This window comes from Streptopelia decaocto (genome assembly GCF_964273445.1).
Source record: "Streptopelia decaocto genome assembly, chromosome: 16".
Taxonomy (NCBI): Eukaryota; Metazoa; Chordata; class Aves; order Columbiformes; family Columbidae; genus Streptopelia; species Streptopelia decaocto.
Genome location: NC_138671.1, coordinates 6536702 through 6556200, shown reverse-complemented (window position 1 = coordinate 6556200; position 19499 = coordinate 6536702). Strand labels below are relative to the sequence as shown.

General features: G+C 37.3%; 1 protein-coding gene across 5 annotated transcripts in view; it reads right to left on the bottom strand.

Moving 5' to 3' along the window:
• STXBP4 (syntaxin binding protein 4) overlaps positions 1–19499 on the bottom strand; it is a 66301-nt gene that overhangs the window by 21919 nt on the left and 24883 nt on the right. For 4 of the 5 annotated variants that reach the window (XM_082067168.1, XM_082067170.1, XM_082067172.1 and 1 more), the window contains 6 exons: positions 18936–19022; positions 17333–17398; positions 12272–12448; positions 10172–10288; positions 9617–9666; positions 8959–9092 (listed from right to left, as the gene is read on the bottom strand). In XM_082067168.1, coding sequence (XP_081923294.1) covers positions 8959–9092; positions 9617–9666; positions 10172–10288; positions 12272–12448; positions 17333–17398; positions 18936–19022 — 631 coding nt within the window. Of the gene's footprint in view, positions 1–8954; positions 9093–9616; positions 9667–10171; positions 10289–12271; positions 12449–17332; positions 17399–18935; positions 19023–19499 lie in introns of all 5 variants that reach the window. The other variant, XM_082067171.1, reaches the window with a different exon arrangement.

Below are 19499 nucleotides of genomic sequence, written 5' to 3'. Positions count from 1 at the left end.
TGTGACTGTTAAATATAAGTTTAATTAGAAAGCATTCATTGGTAACAAATTAAAATGATGTCTCTAAAATTAGAATTGAGCAGAAATTGTCTGAGATTTAAAAAGCTATAGTATTTATCTCATGGGCCTTTCTTGCTAAGTAATATCTTACTTTTTTGCACTGATGATGACATTAAACTGTGCAGGGGGCTGGAATGAACCGCCTACAATTGAGCGACACAGAACTACTCTCTGCTGAGCTCGTTGCGCAGTAAGTACAGACCAAAGTAATACTTTTTCCTTTTGAAGCAAGAATTGTAGAAATACATTAAAACAAGATCTCCTTTTAGCCTGCTAGTAAAGCCACTGTAGCTACGAACAGATACAAGCAGGGTTTTATTTACAGGAAGATATGACTTAAAAGCCAGCATATTTTAAAAATAATGTCAAAAGTTCTTAGAAACTAGGATGCCTTTCCTTTTCTTGTTATAAACCTGAAGGGGAAAAATATTCCACGATGTACCTAAAATAGCATAATTTACCTTAATTGTAAAGGACTCCAATATAACACCTGTAGCAATCACTAATGCAAGGCAAAGTCTCCATCCTTAACCCCCAGTTAACGACACACGTGCTTTATAGCATGAGGTAATAGATCTAGTATGAGGCTTTTTGTACCTCATTTTGGTCTCCTCCATAAGCACCAAGCCATTATGTTCTCCTCCTGCAAATTCTCCTTAAAATACACTTTTAAAAAGCTTTCTATATCATTCTTGGCAATCAGCTTTCTCTGTGCTTCTTTCCATTTAAATTATCACACTTGTGCACCATATATGTCTAAGTAACTCTGCTAGCCCTCAGTTTCTCACTCCTGCCTACTGAAAAAAGTAAAGAAATGTGACAACTGAAGGAGCTGTCAGAAAGCACACCAACCCTCTTCCACGAGATGAGTGCTGAGAGCTTTAGCACACATTGACATTCGAAACAAAGGGCTGCTCGTTCCCCCCGCTCCTGCTAATCCAGCTCTCTGAGGATGCTCATAGTTGTGTAGAAAATTAACTCATTAGCTGCACAAAAGTACACGCAACTCCTTTGGTTCAGCTCCATACTGTACCCATAGAATCACATGAATATTCTGGTTGAAAAAGATCCTCAAGATCGAGTCCACCCATCAACCCAACACCATCACTAATGCATGTCCCTGAGAACCTCATCTCTGCCTCTTTGAAACCCCTCCAGGGATGGTGACTCCACCAGTGCCCTGGGCAGCCTGTTCCAAATTTGAAAGCTTTTTTTCCTCCTCCCTTATGTCAAAACATCTTACTATAATTAAGGATTAATATACCAAAATTTTAAGCATTGTGTCAACAGAAATTAACAGAGGGATAATTTAGGAAGTATTTACTATCCAGTAAAACTGTTAATTCTGGAGAGTTTTGACTTTGGTCTCCATAGTTACCAAGAGCAAGTCCAATTCATATGGAAAGAGGCACAAAGTCAATTAATTTTTTTCATAGCTGGGTCACAATATGAACTACATGAGTCCACAGACTTTTAAAGGTCTGCTCTTTAATGAAGTCTTCCTTCTGAGATGCTGGAAATCAAGCTAACAAGACTGCACTAATCTTCTTAGCTGATCTGCATTTTAAGGTATAATAATATCACTTACTTGTTTTTCATTATTAAAATGTTTTGATTTGAAAGTCAGTACAGACAGTGCCTATTCAAAAGCTGACTCATCTTTTCTCATTAAAGGTAAGTGAATGAGAGAATAAATTGCTTTTCTAGCAGTAACAACAGAGTTCTGAAATCTAGGTCACATTATAGAACTGTCTTAAATACAAGCTTTAGACACTGAATTGTCTTTTTCTTTGCTGTGAAACACTGGGAATAACATACATGTTCAATCACCATTAAATTAGTTAGCAACTTGTTAATAATTAATACTTTAAATATATTTTTCATTTGATCAGGCTATAAAATTATTCCACCCTTATTAGTGTCACCTTTTATCTAGTTTCTCAGCTTGTACATAATCACAAGTTGTAATGTTTTGATTCTCAGCCATAAAATTAACAAGCAGAGTCTAATTTCTACGTCCTGTAACAACACCCGCCAGTAAGACCGGCTGGGTGAAAACAATGTCATTCCTCACTCACATTCAACAAAATGTGGTTTTAGTCGAGTGAGGAGAGTTCAGAGATAATTCAGGATTTAAAACCCATTTGTACACAGACATTTCTTTTAAATATAATTGAAAAGCAGGATTAGAATTTTTTAAGAACTTGACTAACTGGATCAAATGTTTGAAATAAATAGGGTGTAATTCAATAAAGACAAAAGCAAAGTACTGCACTAGGTGCGACTAATCAGCTGCACAAAAGCAAGTAAGGTGCGTCTTGCTGGCCTTTGGTTCAGCAGAAAAGGCGCTGGGAGCACAGGAAAGCCCAAACTTCATATGAATCAGTGACATGAAGCTGTCAGGGAAAGGGAACACCATGTGGGGATGTGAGAGCTGGTGTGCTATGGAGTAAAACAAACAAATTTATTATTCCAGTTTGGTCTCAACTACAGAACTCAACACAGTTTTGATGAATTGGAGAACTCAGAGAAGTGCAAGGGTGACTACACAGCCAGAAGACATGTTCTGCAATGGAAAAATAAGAAAACTAATATCGGTTTGTTTTGGGGAACACTAAAGGGAGTGGAGACATGATATGGACTTCAAAAGACCATAGGTCTTTAAAAGCTGCCTCAAAGGGGAAAGCAGTAGAGTGTTTTCAATAACTATAGGGATGGAGACAAGCAGCAATGGGCTTAAACTGCAATGAAGAGAATTTAAGACAAAGGAAAAGCCTTGTAATAGTAAAGATAATTACGGATGGGCATAGTTAACATACTGAAGCTCTGGAATACGCTAGACAAATACCTGATGGATTAATGTAGATATAATTCATGTTGCTGGATGCAGGTGGATGAGCTACCTAATTCCTAGAGGTCCTTTCTAGCCAAATCTTTTCTGATTCCTTGGTGACAAAGTACTATCTAAGTGCTAGTTTTCTAAACTGTTGCATAATTTGCATTACATGCAGACATTTCTTCTGCTTCCCATTTGCAAGGAATTTTTATGTGTGCCAAACTCTTCACTCGTCTCCTTCCAAATACTTATTGTAAACCCAAACCAATCCTGGCCAAAGAAACGGGCTGTATAGTATGTTTGTTTTAGGCTTGTCAGCACCTGAACTCACACTCCAATAATACTAAATCCAAACCAACATAACAACAAAAACACAGCCAAGGGTGAAACCGTGAAAGCTTTTTTTGCTGTCTACTAGCTTTGCAATAAACTGTTGAACCTTGATTTGGCTTCTCTGGCCTTTCAATGTAACATTATAGGCACTGCTTCTAAGTACAGGTATGCACTTCAATATTGCTACTACAGCAGTGACGATAGTACAGCTCAGTGGTCTCAAATTTTTTGAGTCAGGCATCGCTACCCACCCCAAAAAATTCTCATAGATTATCCTAATTAATCTTTAATTGAAAAGAATGTAAAAGTGCTAAGTTTCTGTAGATGAGCTGTAAATCAGTTATAAGAGTTTTGTGGTTCAGTGGCTGCTGACAAACTACAGCTCGGAAACCACAGCTATAATTCTAAACTCCTTTGAAATATGTGGATAAACATGTATTAAAAATTTAATTGGGATCAAGTACACAGCACTGAAATATATCACCATACATACAGTACTAGAAACCAAAACCAGTAAAACTTCTTCAGAAAACTTCGCGGATCGTATACTGGCTGTCGCTATTAAGTCTCTGCTTCCTCACTAGTCATTCTCCTTTTCTGACGAAGCCTTTAAGAGGGTAAGACAGCGCAAAGGTGCCACTCAACACTGTTCCACAGCCAAAGCACCAACTGACATTTCTGTTTAATGAAAACGCAATGCATGAATATCATGTTCAACAATGATAAACCAGAGACAAAGTATTTTGATAAATCACTAACAAACTAGACAGTTATCTAAGAATACAGAAGAATATTATCCATACTGTAACAGATCATAGTAACAGTAGGTTACTGTCCAGGAAGATATATCAAGATCACATTTATATAACTCAGGAGACTTCTGTTAAATCCCCACCCTCCCCAACTCCCTGCCCATGACTGGGGCAGCTGCTTTGTGGCTCAAATTGTGTGTCAGAAAATGTTTAATTGACAAATATAACTGCTTGAGCTTTAAAGCATGTGGCACCGATCTCAAGATTTCTATTGCTAGTCAAAAGCTATTAAAAAGAGGAGCTGTACAGATGCGTTCAGGATATACATGGTATAATTTAATAGGTCTCTTCTATTTCTGATTTCAGTAATTCACTGAAATATTTACGGCCTTGGCAGAACAATGAATCCAGAGTTATCTCTTTAGTTATCATTATGCTGCTCCTTCCCGAGTGGCTCTTCCAGTAAGGAAGAAAAGGTACATTTCTAGTTTATTGGCTGAAAGAACGTTAAAGGTAGGCTATCCTACCAAGGCAGAATTAGCCTCACAAAGATGATCTTGCAGGAAATAATATTCTCTTTCTGATACTAAAAATATAAGAAGACAAGCAGCGCGAGCTGCAGCAAACGCTGGCAATCAGACAGTATTCTTGGGGTGAACAGAGGACTCATATGTTGATATTCAGTATCTGCAAATGCATCTTTTTAATATCACTAGCCTAATTAATGAAAGCCAAGTTCACCAGGGTATGCCTACCCATGTTGCAATTACATCTGGATTTTGATGCACGGACCTAAACCAAAATAGGGGCAGGAAATAGCCCATGGTTACCTGTCAGCTTTTTCAGAACTCTCCTGATGAATTACAGCCAATTATCTACACACAATTATAGCACTGTTGTATCTTTACTTTCAAGAACAAAATTGTAATAATGTATATGGCATGAATCCAGTCGTCATAAAGAAACACACCAAGGCTGCAACAAATAAAAGGAATATAAATACTTAAGAAAATTAGCTGTTCTCAAAATAGCAAAGGTACAGTGACTACCGTGACTTGTAAGATCAGTATCAGTGAGGCAAGCAGGATTTTTGGAAGCTATGTTAATTTGGAGATTGTTTTAGTGAACTTCAGCATCATTATCATGTGTCAGATCCCAGGCTGACAACAGATTAAAGGAACATGATGGGAAAAAATAGTTCAAGATGTGCTGCTTGAGGTCCTGCTGAGCAGAGCAGCGGCTTTCAGAGCACCTGATGGCTACTGGTGACTGGGGTCATATCAACAAGAGCAAGATTGTATTTTTGGATAGAAATTTCAGAGGCAGAGTGAGGAAATTAGCAGTCAAAATACTTAAAAGTACCTTACGCTAGTGCACATTTCAAAGTGCCGATTGCCTGCTATTTTATGAAGGGATAAGGATGTTCCAAGGGTTAATCAGATTTTTGCCATTACCAGCACCAAGTGTATTTCTTTTCTAATTTTGTAATAGAAAAGAAAATGCTTTCTCAATTCTTTTTAGCTCAATTCTTTTTAGTATGATTTGCACCATATGGATTACTAAGTGCAGCCAGCAACTACTTTCAAATGCTACAGTTCTTTCACTAAGGCATTATTATCCGTTGTATGATGAAAGTAATTTTCTTCATGTCTTCAGGAGATACTTGTATTCTACAAAGCAGAAAGGCCTCTCAAGACTTATTTTCTAAAAATAGCTTAGAGTCTTTCAAGAAGATGAAGGATGAATCTTTCAAGGGATAAGCTTGATTATTCTGTTTATTACTTCCTTATTTGCATTTCTGGATCTTGAGGAGTCCGTAGTAGCAAGCGCTGGAAAATGAGTTGTTTTTTTCTTAAGCAGAGCCCTCACTTGAAGAATCGCCAAACCGACTTCACACACCTGTCATTCAACCTGCAAAGCTGATCTGCAGCATTATCGCTAGGCAATATGTCCTTGGAGATTCTCAGGAATACACAGAACTTCTTTAAACCTCTTCCTTCCAGCAAAATGTCATGCTGTTGCACAAGAAGAAGAACATTTCTGTGGCTAATTCATAAATACATCATTTTGACCTGGTTGCAAGGGATGATCTTTAACAGGTGAAGCAATTCTCTTTTGGAAGAACACTCCACAGCTTTGTCTTTGCACCTAGACTTTGTTTCACATGTACTGTAAATGAATGAAAAAGGTATTTTGGTTGGGGCTCCTTCACTTCATGTTGTACAAAATGAAGAAAATCACAAAAGAGAAGTTATATTTAGAAGGTAAAATATATGATGATGGTTGCCCAGCTCTGCATTTTTATCAACTTAGCAATCTCAGAAATCCTAACTGCAGTTCTCTAAGAATTCATTAAGAAGTTAATATATTGTGAACATCTTTTCAGAAAAAAAGGAAAACCTTCAGTCTGCAATGTAGCGTCTATTATACTTTTTTTCTTTGATATATATTTATGAAACACTATATCCATGAGAGGCCTTTGTTTATGACAGTCCATCTGCAAGAAAACTGAAGATCACTTGGGAAATCTTTTGTGAGAATCTGGCAGGGAGGGCTGCAGACAGAACGCTATTAAATAGTTACTCTGCCTTATCTACTAGTTTTTTTTTTAGAGAGAGAAAGTGAGTGAGGTTTAAAGCTTTAATCTCGTATACAGGCTCGTCAGAGCCCAAATCTATCTGTAATACTCTCCAAATCAGAATGAACTCAGAAGGATGACGTTCAATCTTTAAATCCTTCTCTGCAAAGCTATTTTTAACTCTCGGCTTTATAAAATGGATCCCTGCAATGGCTCCAGAGCTTTCTATCATGTATCCTACCTATTACGTTTGACACAACCACATGTTTGAATTCAGTTGCACTTAGAATTAGAAGTTTTCCTTGCATGATTTCTTGTGCAGTGTGACCGAAACAACTCAATGTGACAGAACTCCACCAGTGTCACCAGTGGAAAACAATTATGTCCTTTCCTGGCCACTGGTATTGTTTTCACTTCCACCAGTAACTCTAATTCTGATGTTGCAGACACTTCTGAGCAATTTTTTCACCTTCTTATTTTGTTTTCTTCTCCATAGAGTGACATAATAAACACACGTTGCATATATATAATGTCAAATAAGGCATTTTCTGTATCTTGAAACAATTCCTCAATAAATACATTTATTCAGTCCCTTTCTAAATTCGTTCCCAAACAATGTAAAGAGGATATTCAAATATTTGATACAATGGTTACCAGCTTCACAGAAACTCCTGTAAAATGTCAGGCCATTTCCATTCCATTTTTGCAAATCAGCCCACCCAACCTGGATTAGAACTGAGATGTCTGCTCAACTATATGTAAATACAATCAAAATATACAATAGTTTCCATTATCTGTACCGGCAATGATATAATAAGCCACAGATTTTCTTAGATTTCCAACTGCAGGCAGTTTACTACAGTAACCACTTAGGAAATAGCAGAATTTTTACCAATGGGTGAGATTTCTGTTAATGACCTGAGGATATACACGTATCTCAAAATGAAACTGCAGGCTACATTCACTCCCTACAGCAATAAAATCTTCATGAAGACACTATTTGACACATGTTCATGGAAATTCAACAGAATAACATTTTGTAAACATTCCGGTATGAGGATACAGCATCAGAGTGAGGAAATCTTGCTAGTTTTGCATGATTCCGGAAATCTTCATATTCCTCATTTTAGCATTAATTTTCTGCTTCAGATTTTCCAGGAAAATACATACTTTGGAATAACGTCATATTCTTATTATAGTTTGATGAAGGTGCATATTGAACTGACACTGAACCTGCACCACCCTCCAGCACTATGATTTATTCTGCCAGTTCACATCCAATTTTAAATAAAAATATCTTCTTTGCTAATGAATTGACACCATATTTAAAAGCCCTGGAGGGTTTGCTTTCTCAAGAGCATTTCCTGACTTCAAAATTCACATTTAAAAATTCTTAACAATAATTCTCCAATTTCTACAGATTTAGATAAATCTTCTCATTCTGGTACAACCTTCTCATGTTGGAAGGATCTGTATTTGTGTGGTTTAAGACACCAAGTTATTAAAGCCTGTCTTCTAGAATCCTGTTGACTTACACTGCATTCACCATTTTGGTTTAAAGCCCCTCAAGGTCTATGGAAATATTGCTATGAATCAATTTCAATGAGCTTCAGATGCCTTTTCAGACAAGGAAACCCAAGGCTCTAGAATCCCACGTGATGCGTACTCCTTACTTTTACTAATGTTTAGAGTAAGATGGTCTCGAACTACAGAAATCCTCGGTATCTGTTTTTGGAAGAGCGATGAATGCTATCAAACAGAACCATACAACTTTTTAATATTACACTTCCACTTCTTCCTTTCATGAGGTTGTTGTAAGATAAAAGCCTGAACCCGAAAGTGAAGAGCGCAAAAGCAAAGCTAACAGAAGAACGAAAGTAAAAAGAAAAACTGAGTCCACGGAGAGATCACTGTAGCTCTAAACAACCTGCTCGGTAGCAGTACCATCCATTGGTTTTAATACGCTTCACTACAGGCGACTAATCTCAGTTTGCATAAGAAGCTCTTGCCCAGTCAGCCCTTCTAGAGTGGGATGAAATGTGTTGTATAGCTTTGAATTACTAGGTCTTTTCAGAAGTGTATACCTACTCCCACATTAAACCTCAGAAGAATAAATATTTTCTTGATTGATTAGACCACAGTATTATTATTACTAAAAGCTAGTAAAAGAAATAACAGAGCATGCTATCAGAAATAACATAAGGAAACAGAGGGAATAGAGTGTACTATCGTAACCCCTACTCAGGATCCTTTTTCCACATCTGGAAAAAAATCTCATGTGGTGACTACTGAAACGTGTTCTCCTCAATTAGCAAGCAAGATGCTAAAGCCACAACACTCGATGGGAAGAAGCAAGTATTTATATGTGTGTATACATGCAGACACAAACACTCACTCACAATCTACTTCCAAAATGGCACGGACAGACTTGGCAAGGTCTCTGGCTTCTGCTGCAAGGGCTGTTGTGACAGTAGGTCCAATCCTTCCCAGGCGTGCAAGAAGTGCTTTAGTAGACAGTGTTGTTCTTCTGTCGCTAAGAGAACAAAACATAGTAATTGTGTATTTGTAAGATTATAAAAGCAATGGTTACTTTTAATAAACTTGTATTTCTAGATTGGTTTTGGTCTTACTGTGTGAACAAAGGTTCACACTACCAAACTGATGAGCTCGCCTCAGCAGTTCTGTCTGTACAATAAAGGTATTAGGAAAGTTAAAAATTAATAACAAAAAAATTATACCCCACTGTTAAGGTTCCTTGCAATTTTAACTAATCCTTAGCACAGTATAATTACTTCATGGAAACATCCAGGCAACCACAGCTATGTAATTACTAACTGTTTTAATTTAATTCTAAGGTTTTTAATGAAGCTGTATCCTGAAAGCCTAATTTATAATTCATGTCATTCCCCCCCTCCCAATAAAGGGACATTCAGAAACATATAGCAAAAACTATAGGAAAAAGAGCTACCAGACAGTTTCTAGAGACTTTGAAACAATAGTTGAGTGTTTTTATGTTAATATTGCTGTGCCAATGTTAATAACTATGCCATTCATTACCTTAAAAGTGTCGAAGAAGTAGAGTTATCTGAAAGTATTTCATGCACAACCTGTTGGCGACAGGCAACAAGTTAACAGTTCATAGATCAACACAGTCAATAAGTTAATATCTTAGAATTCAATGTTCTATTTCGGTGTGGGGGATTTGATTTGGAATTAAAGTCTAGTCTCTCCCAGTCAGAAGTGTAACAGTAAAACCCAAAATATTATAACCTCTTTATCATAATGTCACTTTTTGTTGTTGTTGTGTCATAACATTTCAAAACATTACCAGATAATACTTTTTCTGCCTTTTTCCTCTCAGGACTTTCACAGAAATTGATATGAGTTGTGAAAAATTAGGTGAAAAAAAAAAACGTGATCAGTTTCATTTGTTTAGTTTGTTTACCAAAACATAAAGTAAATTGTGCATCTGTACATACACAATCTTTATTTCCAGCAATGAAAGGATCTTGGCAAACTAGCCTGTAGGCAGTTTATTGTGTTTATTCCTCAGAAACATCAACACAAAACTTTTCCAAATAAAACATTGCCAGAAATGACAAGCACAGTTACCTCTACAAATTGCAGCAATTTTTCAGTAGCCACCTCAAAGGTCTTCCTGGCCGACTCAGATTTCCGCAGCTGGCAGTCGAGCACTGTAACTCTCTTTCTCAAGTCTTGGATGTTATCCTGGGAGGGATATTTTAAGGCTTTTATTCTAATCATTTTCTCCAATAGCGCACACAGATATCACGTGTGAATTGAAACAGACATCTGAAATGTTTAACATACATTCTTTTCTGCATTTCTGGAAAACATAGCTGCTCCTGAGGCAGGTGTGCCTGATCTGCTGGCAAATCAGCTCCCAAACTGCAACAGATTTTAGGAAGTGATATAACGCTAAACTGAAACTGGCAGCTAACAGCAGTGATAGGGCTAAATCTTAAGACAGTTTGAACTGATTAATGAATGGATCAGAAATATCAACCTGATGGTGACAGTATCTGTCACCAGGGCGGCATAAATAGCCAGCACGTGAACAAGCTCAGCTCACTAATTTGTATCTGTACATCCTTTGGCCAACAGAGTAATGACGGCATATCTTGGAGGAAACGACCCCCTAGGATTGCCCTACATGCGCTTGTATAACACATCAATCAGTGCTATACGTCGCTTCAGCTACAGAGAATGGGAGCCCCATTAAGTCCAGCTCTGGAAGCTCAAGGTTTCAGCTTGTTCGTGTGAGAGGACCATGTGTCTATGGGGACACGTGTCTATGGGGACGTCTGTTTAGCCAGGCTAAGGAGAAGATCTTGAGCAAAATACTCCCCGAAATTAAGAAAATACCATTATCATTAAACATCAACTTTCACATCACTGTAGGTGATCTTTTCTGAAAGCCCACTACCCGGTATAAAACTCTCATTAAAACAAAAACCAAAAAGCCACTTTACTATTGGAGAGGGAGCTGGTAAGCCCTCAGACATACCTCATTCTTTTATACTAATATGACTATATTCTATTTCATACCTACTTGCTACTGCTTATTTTGAATAAGAAATGCAGAGAATTAAATCTCACCTCAGATTTTTGAGCGCTCACACAGAATTTCAGGAATTTGAGCTGGCATCTCAGAGACAAATCTCTAAGAGAACAACCCACACGCTCTGAATTTCTTAAAATTTTGGTATTTATTCAACTCCTAGAAAACAAGCAGTGCTTCAAAAACACCTGACATAAGGATGATATGGATGGGGCATCTCACCAGACGTTCTCAAATAAGAACTTCTAGGGTGTGATTCACCTCACCACATTAACTCACAATTAGATGAGAGGAATTCCTCCCTGGGAGCTATGTGTTCTTGCTACGTTGCTTCTTTGCAAGCTTGTATACCACAGGGCTCAGTTTTACCTTTTAATATCTTGTAATATATTGAATTAATTCTCAGGATGAAATAAAGTAATATTTCAGTAGGTTTTCTTCATCGATTCATAGGCACATGCATTTTTTATGAGACAAACAAGGTAACCACACCAATGCCAACCACCCTGCACTTGTTCAAACTGCGTGTAGAAAATGATTTGCAATTATGTGGAAAAACATAAAAGTGCCGCAAATATTTTATTCCTTAGCACGTTTTGAAAATGCCTCACTGAAGATGAAGTCATATTAAAATATGAGGTTCAATTAAAAAAAAAAAAGTAGAATTTTGGTAGGATACTTTTAGTAGCATTTAAATTATTACCTCGATTAAATCCAAATTTACTTAAGAACAGTACCGGACTTGATATTGTTATTATTTGTCTAACAGAAACATGAATATGAAGGCCATTTTTATATAAACACAAAAGCATACAAATTACATATAGTTTTTAGAGACAATATCTCTGCAGTCCAAAAACTGTTCCATGCTTTAATGCTCGAGATGTGCCATCTTGACCTATGACCCACATTTGCTTCTGGCTTCTATTTTTCCAGCCCAAAGACATCTCGATAAAGGAAGGCTCACACACTTCACATTACCCCCTTCACTACGCATCCTTCCAGTTATTGAATAATACAAGACAAACAGTGACCTACTTTAGAAAAGCAGATGAAAAGAAAATGAAAACAAGATACATGACAACAGCGAGGAAACCATGGTAACTACGACAGGCGACTGCTTTGCTTACTTTATTTTGGCCAGAATGATCGGTGAGCTGAGTCTTCAGCTCTACAATTTCAGCTTCTAATAGGCGAATTACTTCTTCATAGTCCATCTCCATCCCACGAGCCTGCCTTTGTGCCGCCTCTGCCAGGTGAATCCTGCTTCGCAGGGCTCGTGTCTCTTCTACAGCTGCCTTGGCTTCCTGCAGGTGATAGGATTTAATTGAAAAGTTACAAGTGCAGCTAACAAAGAAGTACAGATTTAGCTCAAAAGTACCACAGATGGCATCAGGGCTGCCTTTTAGTATTCACAGTTAGATGGCTCAGTTGCTAATTTGTAAGTGTATGATGTTCAAACAAAGAACAGGTATTTACTGAGATAATTTTCCTAATACATTAAATCACAAATTCTATCATTACTGTAAGTCTAATTGAATGAAAGGTTTTACAGAAGTGCATCTGGCGCTGTTAATCTGCCCCATCGTTTCCGTACTTTAACAAGACGTGATTTCACTTTACTGTTATTGCCTGAATTCACACAATTCAGAGTTTGCACATCATGTAGATGGACTTCTAAAGCAAATATTCAGTTGACATTGTGCTCAAAATAAGTGCTGGTTTTTAGTTTTCTGCCTAGTTCCCGCTCTTACATTATTATCGCCTACTATCACTGAAGAGTGTTATATGAAAGTGATATAAATAATATATAGAAAACAGGGAATTAGAAACTGTTAGCTTTTAATTCAGCCAAAGTAATCCCAAAACGTAAAATCTGATTTAGAGAAGGATATTGTTCAGTTATTTTACTACTGAATATTAATTCAAGTCAAACTAAAGGTCTGGACACCAGATGAGTTTACACTAGGAAAAAACAAACTGCTCATCAAAACAATGCAGACATACAGGTTCACTGGCACCAAAACCAGTAAATCATCTTTCCCCTTAGCTTTTTATTAATCTGTGGAAAAACTCACTTTATGTGAATTTCCTGAATGATTTGAGTTATAAGCTTTAAATATACTAATCCATAGAGCTACAAATTCTTTTTACAAATTCCTGAGCTAAGGCTATTTAGGTGAAAGTCCTATTCCTAGCTTACCTATGGTATTTTATTATTACAACTATTAATATATCTTGGTTGGGAATGGGACTAGAGGGGAAACAGGTAGGGACAGAGAAGAAACAGACAACAGGAATCTATAATAAGTAGGAAATAACACTCTAGAAACTAGACTTGAAATCACTGTTTCTGAAAAACCTAAATGACCAAATCTTTCAATTTTTTGGAAGAAATGTCAGATAATATTTAACAGGTGTCATAATAGAATTGTCTAGACAGGTCAGATAAGCCTATAAAGGCAGATTTAATCCTATTCTTTCCTAACTTAGAAGCATTTGTTCTGTGCAATCAATATTCTTCAAGTCAGGTTTTCTTGTACTTTGTCATAACGTTTTCTCTGCAAAATGATCTACCAATCTCAGTTTCAGATTACTTTTAATCTGTACACTGTTAGCCTTAATAGACAACATATATTTATTTCAGGCTGTAAGTAAATTAATCTCAATGACATACATAGGACATCATCTTCATATTTACAATGGTTTTGCAATATAATACCAATTTGGATGATTGCAAGGGACATTCTGGTCTCTTAGAAAACAAAGCATTAGAAGAAGTAATCACATATGTAGCAAAGAGCAACATCATTAGTGACTACAGCTGACATTGGTGTTATACAGTTTAGAGGTTTCTGTTATAGGGACACAAGGGATGAGGCACATTTAAGTAACCTTTAATTTGACAGCGAGTATAACAACTTTTATTTTCTTTTCTTTTGGAAGCAAAACCCATTAGATGAGCTTGTTCTACATGACCATCATTTCTACCTGGAAATGCAGAATATTCCAAAGCCCACTGCCACGTGTCTTTCTGGTTTAGGCTGTTTCAGTTTAAGGCTGTTTGCACAGCAGGACCAGCAGTGCAAGGGGCTGTTATGAAAACTCCCACTGAAAGCCTGTCCAGTTTGTGGCCACCAGAACAATCCACCCTCCTGCAAGCTGCTCATCCCAGTTCTTTTTTCCTAGAAGCAATTCAGAGAACACAGGGGCTTCTAAGAAGGTGTGAGACTACATAAATAAAGGTCAAACTTAGTGCCTCTGTAGAGGGTGTTTTCTTGCCACTGTCAGAACCAGTGAGACTCAGCAGCAAGAAAAGCTGGTCCCTGCTGGTACAGGGGATGGTCTGCTGGTCTTCAGGAGCAAAGGTGTCCTTCAATAACGGGCTGGAAGTGGGAAAAAAGACTCTTGGAGACAAAAGTGAAAAGATGCTCTGGTATTAAGTTTGACTAATATAATTGAACACAGAGGCCTTGACAAAGGGTGGCATCTTCAAAATGCACACGTAGGAATTCTTGAAATAAACTGACATCAGGAAAGTCATGGGAAAATTGCTATAATGAAAAGGGAGGTCTTCATTTGGAAATACGACTTCCTTTAGATAAAGGTTTAATCACTTATAATCCAGAATTGCCTTTACTCCTCCATTGTTTTTTCAGAAACCCAATTGTTGAATATTAATTTCTCTGTAATGGCAGACTAAGTATGACCAGATTTCAACCGTGAAAGACCTAAAGGAATAATTAACGAACAATGGATTCTTACATTACAATTAAGTGATTATCCACACTACAACTGAATTAGAAAAATTTCCTGACAAACCAGCGCTGTTTGCTACAGCAGGGAGGCAAAAGGGAACGATACCATCAGGTTTCCCCGTTCTACCGCTACTGAAGCTGGAACTGTGGGGACCTGGTGTGTTCTCTGACTTAGGCAGGTAAGGAGCCCTCACCAGTGAAGAACAGACTTCAGGTAACCAAAAGTGCCTTTCTATGTTTTATGCCAATTTAAGCTTCCCTATGATTTCAAGGAAGACCTAAAAGTAGCAGCAAAATCTCAAAGCAAAAATATATCAACTAATATATTTATCAACTAATATATATATCAACTATATATTTAATTGCCATAGACCACTATTAGAAAATAATTACTACCTCATTTCAAATTTAGCAATATTTCTAATCTTAAGGTTTTATCTTGTTAGCTACTGATTCAAGCACCACATAACGAATGGGTGCTAACAAAACATGTGCATTAACCAGAATATTTGCACGCCTGTCCTAATTAAGCTGTAATTCCTGCAATTCGTAATTAGCAGACAATAGAAATACCACAAAAGATACTCCTATATACGACTGGTAGCCTGTATCCTCATTTAAAACCTTGTTTTTTTTAAGGAAAGCAGTGATTTTAAAGAAAATGTTTAAATTGTACTGAATTCAGAAGACCAGAAGCACATACTTAAGCTGGTTTGTTTGTTCCCTTTTAATCAGACTATTAGGGCTCAATAATGTACTCATTAACTAATTTCACTAACTTCAGCTCAAGCACAAATATCATCATCACATAAATGGCAACTTGTACTTTCAGTAACCTATTTTTTTAAACTTCACACTACCATGAATCTCAGCACTAACATTCGTTCTGAACTATGGAAATATATATAAAACACTTGAAAAGGTACCACATATAAACAGGACTAAAATTTCCATTAAAAGCTTCCTTGTATTGCCTAAAATAGGTCACACTGTACTGTAATTACATATAATTTATTATTTCTTTTTCATTTCACTATATGGAACCTCTTCAACAGAAGTTACTTAAAACATTTAATAGAAATTCAGAGTATTTATCCTCTGGAGGTTTGTACTGCAAATTTGACCTTCACTGTCACATGACAGTGCTGGACAGAAAAGTAACAAGGGCCTCATGTGGTAGAAAATGGGCATTGCTCCCACTTAAACCAGACCATCTTAAACCTTCTTTGCCCAACTCTGCCTTCCTAATAACAGCAAGTATGTGAATGGAAAGACTAAATGCCGAGGACCTGATGTCTACCCTGTTGGCATTTTGGGGTTTGTACGTTGTGCTAGGTTTAGTCTGGACTGATAGACTGAATATTTGCTCTCATCTAAAGCAACAGACTGAACACCCACTAGCGAATGGAAACACGAGGTGCACTACTGGAACATCCTTCCAGTTAAATTTTATCCAAAAAAGAATCCAATTTATTTCCCTGCTGTACCACAGTGTACAGGTGGCAACAGCACAATATTAATGGAAGAAGCTTTCAAGCCGTTCTCTTCTACTGAACGAATAAAAGGTGATAATGACAGCGCTGAATAAATCTATGTATACGAATAAAAATGTAAAACTAGTCTTAATCTAACAGCATATGGAAAGATTTTTAAACTGTATCTTGCATTTTGACGCATGACATCTGATGGAACAGGTAGCCATCGGAAGCCTACATAGCACATTTGTAGCAGCACAGGAGAGAAGAAAGGCGACCAGCTCATGAGAAGAAAAGAGCTGACAGGATGATGTTCAGTAGAACCGGGAAACAGGAAAGTCACTTGGATTTGAATCCAGGCTATAAATGACATGAGACTTACGTATAGTTGGAAGTTTCCTTTAAGAGACACAAGAAGGCTAAATTTTGTAAGTTGTTCTGATTTCTTCTCTCACAGTTATAGATCAATATGGAGACAGAAACAACACATTCCTCACAAAACACTTACTGCCATTTTTTTCCCTGATAAATAACGTAGAATTGCCAAGTGTGTCTATTTTTTCATACTTAAAACTCTGGTTGACATATGAAGTAGCTAAAGTGAGGACTGTAGATTAGGCACATTGTCGCCTACGAACAGCAAAATCACTTTAAGAACACTTAAGACCAGACAGATACTACTACATTATTATCCAATTTATCTAATCCAGCTTGTCTTACAGTTCCTACCTCAGTTCAACAGCACAGAAGTTATTATTGCTCTAAAAACTTAAGGATCAATATTCTCCAATTCTAATTAAAAACTTTGTTGTAACAAAAGAACCACTTAGTGTTGAAATCAGTATGCAGGTATAGTCTATATGAACATAAAGAGAGAAAAAAGTGCTCCCTTCTCCCTTCCATAATAAAAGAGTGAAAAAAGACAGAATTATTACATTTTTAACACATTTCGACATACTTGCTTGACTATTTGTAGCTCCTCTGTTAACTGTTTCTGTAAATTCAGGGATTCAGACAATTTTTCCTGATTAATGAAGAAAAAAGGAAGAAATAATTAACAAGCAGATCTAAAAGAGTTGTTAATCCTAAAACCCAATTACGTCTTTTGAAACTACGGGTAGCAATACTTCCATCAATGTGCTTACTGCCTTCCGTACAACTGCCATGTTCCTAGGCCACAACATGTATCTGTGAAATATAACAGGGGCAAGTATAGAGTCTTGCATCTGGGTAGGAACAACCCCAGGTTCCAGTCTAAGTTGGGGAATGACCTATTAGAGAGCAGCGTAGGGGAAAGGGACCTGGGGGTCCTGGGGACAGCAGGGTGACCATGAGCCAGCACTGGGCCCTTGTGGCCAGGAAGGCCAGTGGTACCTGGGGTGGATTAGAAGTGGGTGGTCAGTAGGTCAGAGAGGTTCTCCTGCCCCTCTACTCTGCCCTGGTGAGACCACACCTGGAATATTGTGTCCAGTTGTGGCCCCTCAGTTCCAGAAGGACAGGGAACTGCTGGAGAGAGTCCAGCGCAGCCACCAAGATGCTGAAGGGAGTGGAGCATCTCCCGTGTGAGGAAAGGCTGAGGGAACTGGGGCTCTGGAGCTTGGAGAAGAGGAGAATGAGGGGTGACCTCATTAATGTTTACAGATATCTAAAGGGTGAGTGTCAGGAGGATGGAGCCAGGCTCTTCTCGGTGACAACCAATGATAGGACAAGGGGTAATGGGTTCAAATTGGAACACAAGAGGTTCCACTTAAATTTGAGAAGAAACTTCTTCTCAGAGAGGGTGACAGACACTGGCCCAGGCTGCCCAGGGAGGTTGTGGAGTCTCCTTCTGTGCAGACATTCCAACCCGCCTGGACACCTTCCTGTGTAACCTCATCTGGGTGTTCCTGCTCCATGGGGGGATTGCACTGAATGAGCTTTCCAGGTCCCTTCCAATCCCTGACATTCTGGGATTCTGTGAATTGCCTGTATGCTCGAACCAGTTTTCCAGTCCTGTCCAACAAGAAGAGCCAGGTATGCTAAATACAGAACCAGTAATTTTTTATCTTCTGAGTAGTCAAAAAAGAAATTCAGGACCATAGGACCATAATTGTAACCCAGGGTGCTAACTAAAAAGAAATACATTTGTTGCTTTAGGTCTTATGTATTTTTTAATGTTTGTGAAAATACATATTATTTTGAAAACATATTATTTTATCCTCCAGTTCTGACTTCTCTCAAAAATATTAGCATATGCTCAGACATTGCTGTTACTAGGATCACACATTTCCAAATAAAATTTCTATGCAAATCAGTCACTTCTCCAAATTCACTTTTGTGAAATGTCTGCTAGTCTCATTTCTCTGTGAATCAGACTAAAAATGTGGCAGTAATCGGTATAACAAATCAAATTCACTGTCTTCAGAAATATATCGTAAGCATACAATCTTCAAACATAATTAGGACTGTTTGCTCCGCCTTTTTATTTATTAATCAAAAATGGCACATAAAATTCAAAAGTACTATATACACTCAAAATCAGTCTCTTGAATAGCTTAAAGCAAATAAAAATTAAACATTACCTTTAATTTACTAATTTCTTTTAAAGCTTCATTTCTTTCTTTCTTAAGTCTTTCCACGTCATCCTCCAAAGAATCAGAGGTTACAAACTGTGCATATTTAAATAGATAAGATTAGAATATATTGTTAATTGCATCTTCACGGCCTTTAACATCTTATCTTAAAAGGTCTTGTTCATAAAATGAGAGGAAAATCTTTATTTTAAAATTATTTAAAGCTCTGAAAATACTAAAAATTATTAAGAAAATTCTGACTAACTTATCTTCCAAATGACCAATTATTTTTCCTGTTCAAAAGGATTAATCAAAATATTTTTGAAAGTACCAAGAACACAACACTATTAGCCCCTGTTTTCTTCATTTTTTTAAATAATACAGAAATTTATTTTAGTATTCCTATGCTGCAAATGCTCTTTCTTGAAGTCACCTCTAGAATAAAGTGACTTTTATTGTGGCAGTAGTTCAAATCACTGGGCCCAATAATTGTTTATCACACAAGTAATAGCAATATGTTTTCCATCAGGAAAACTCAGTAAATCACTGTTGTCCATACTTACAACAAATCAC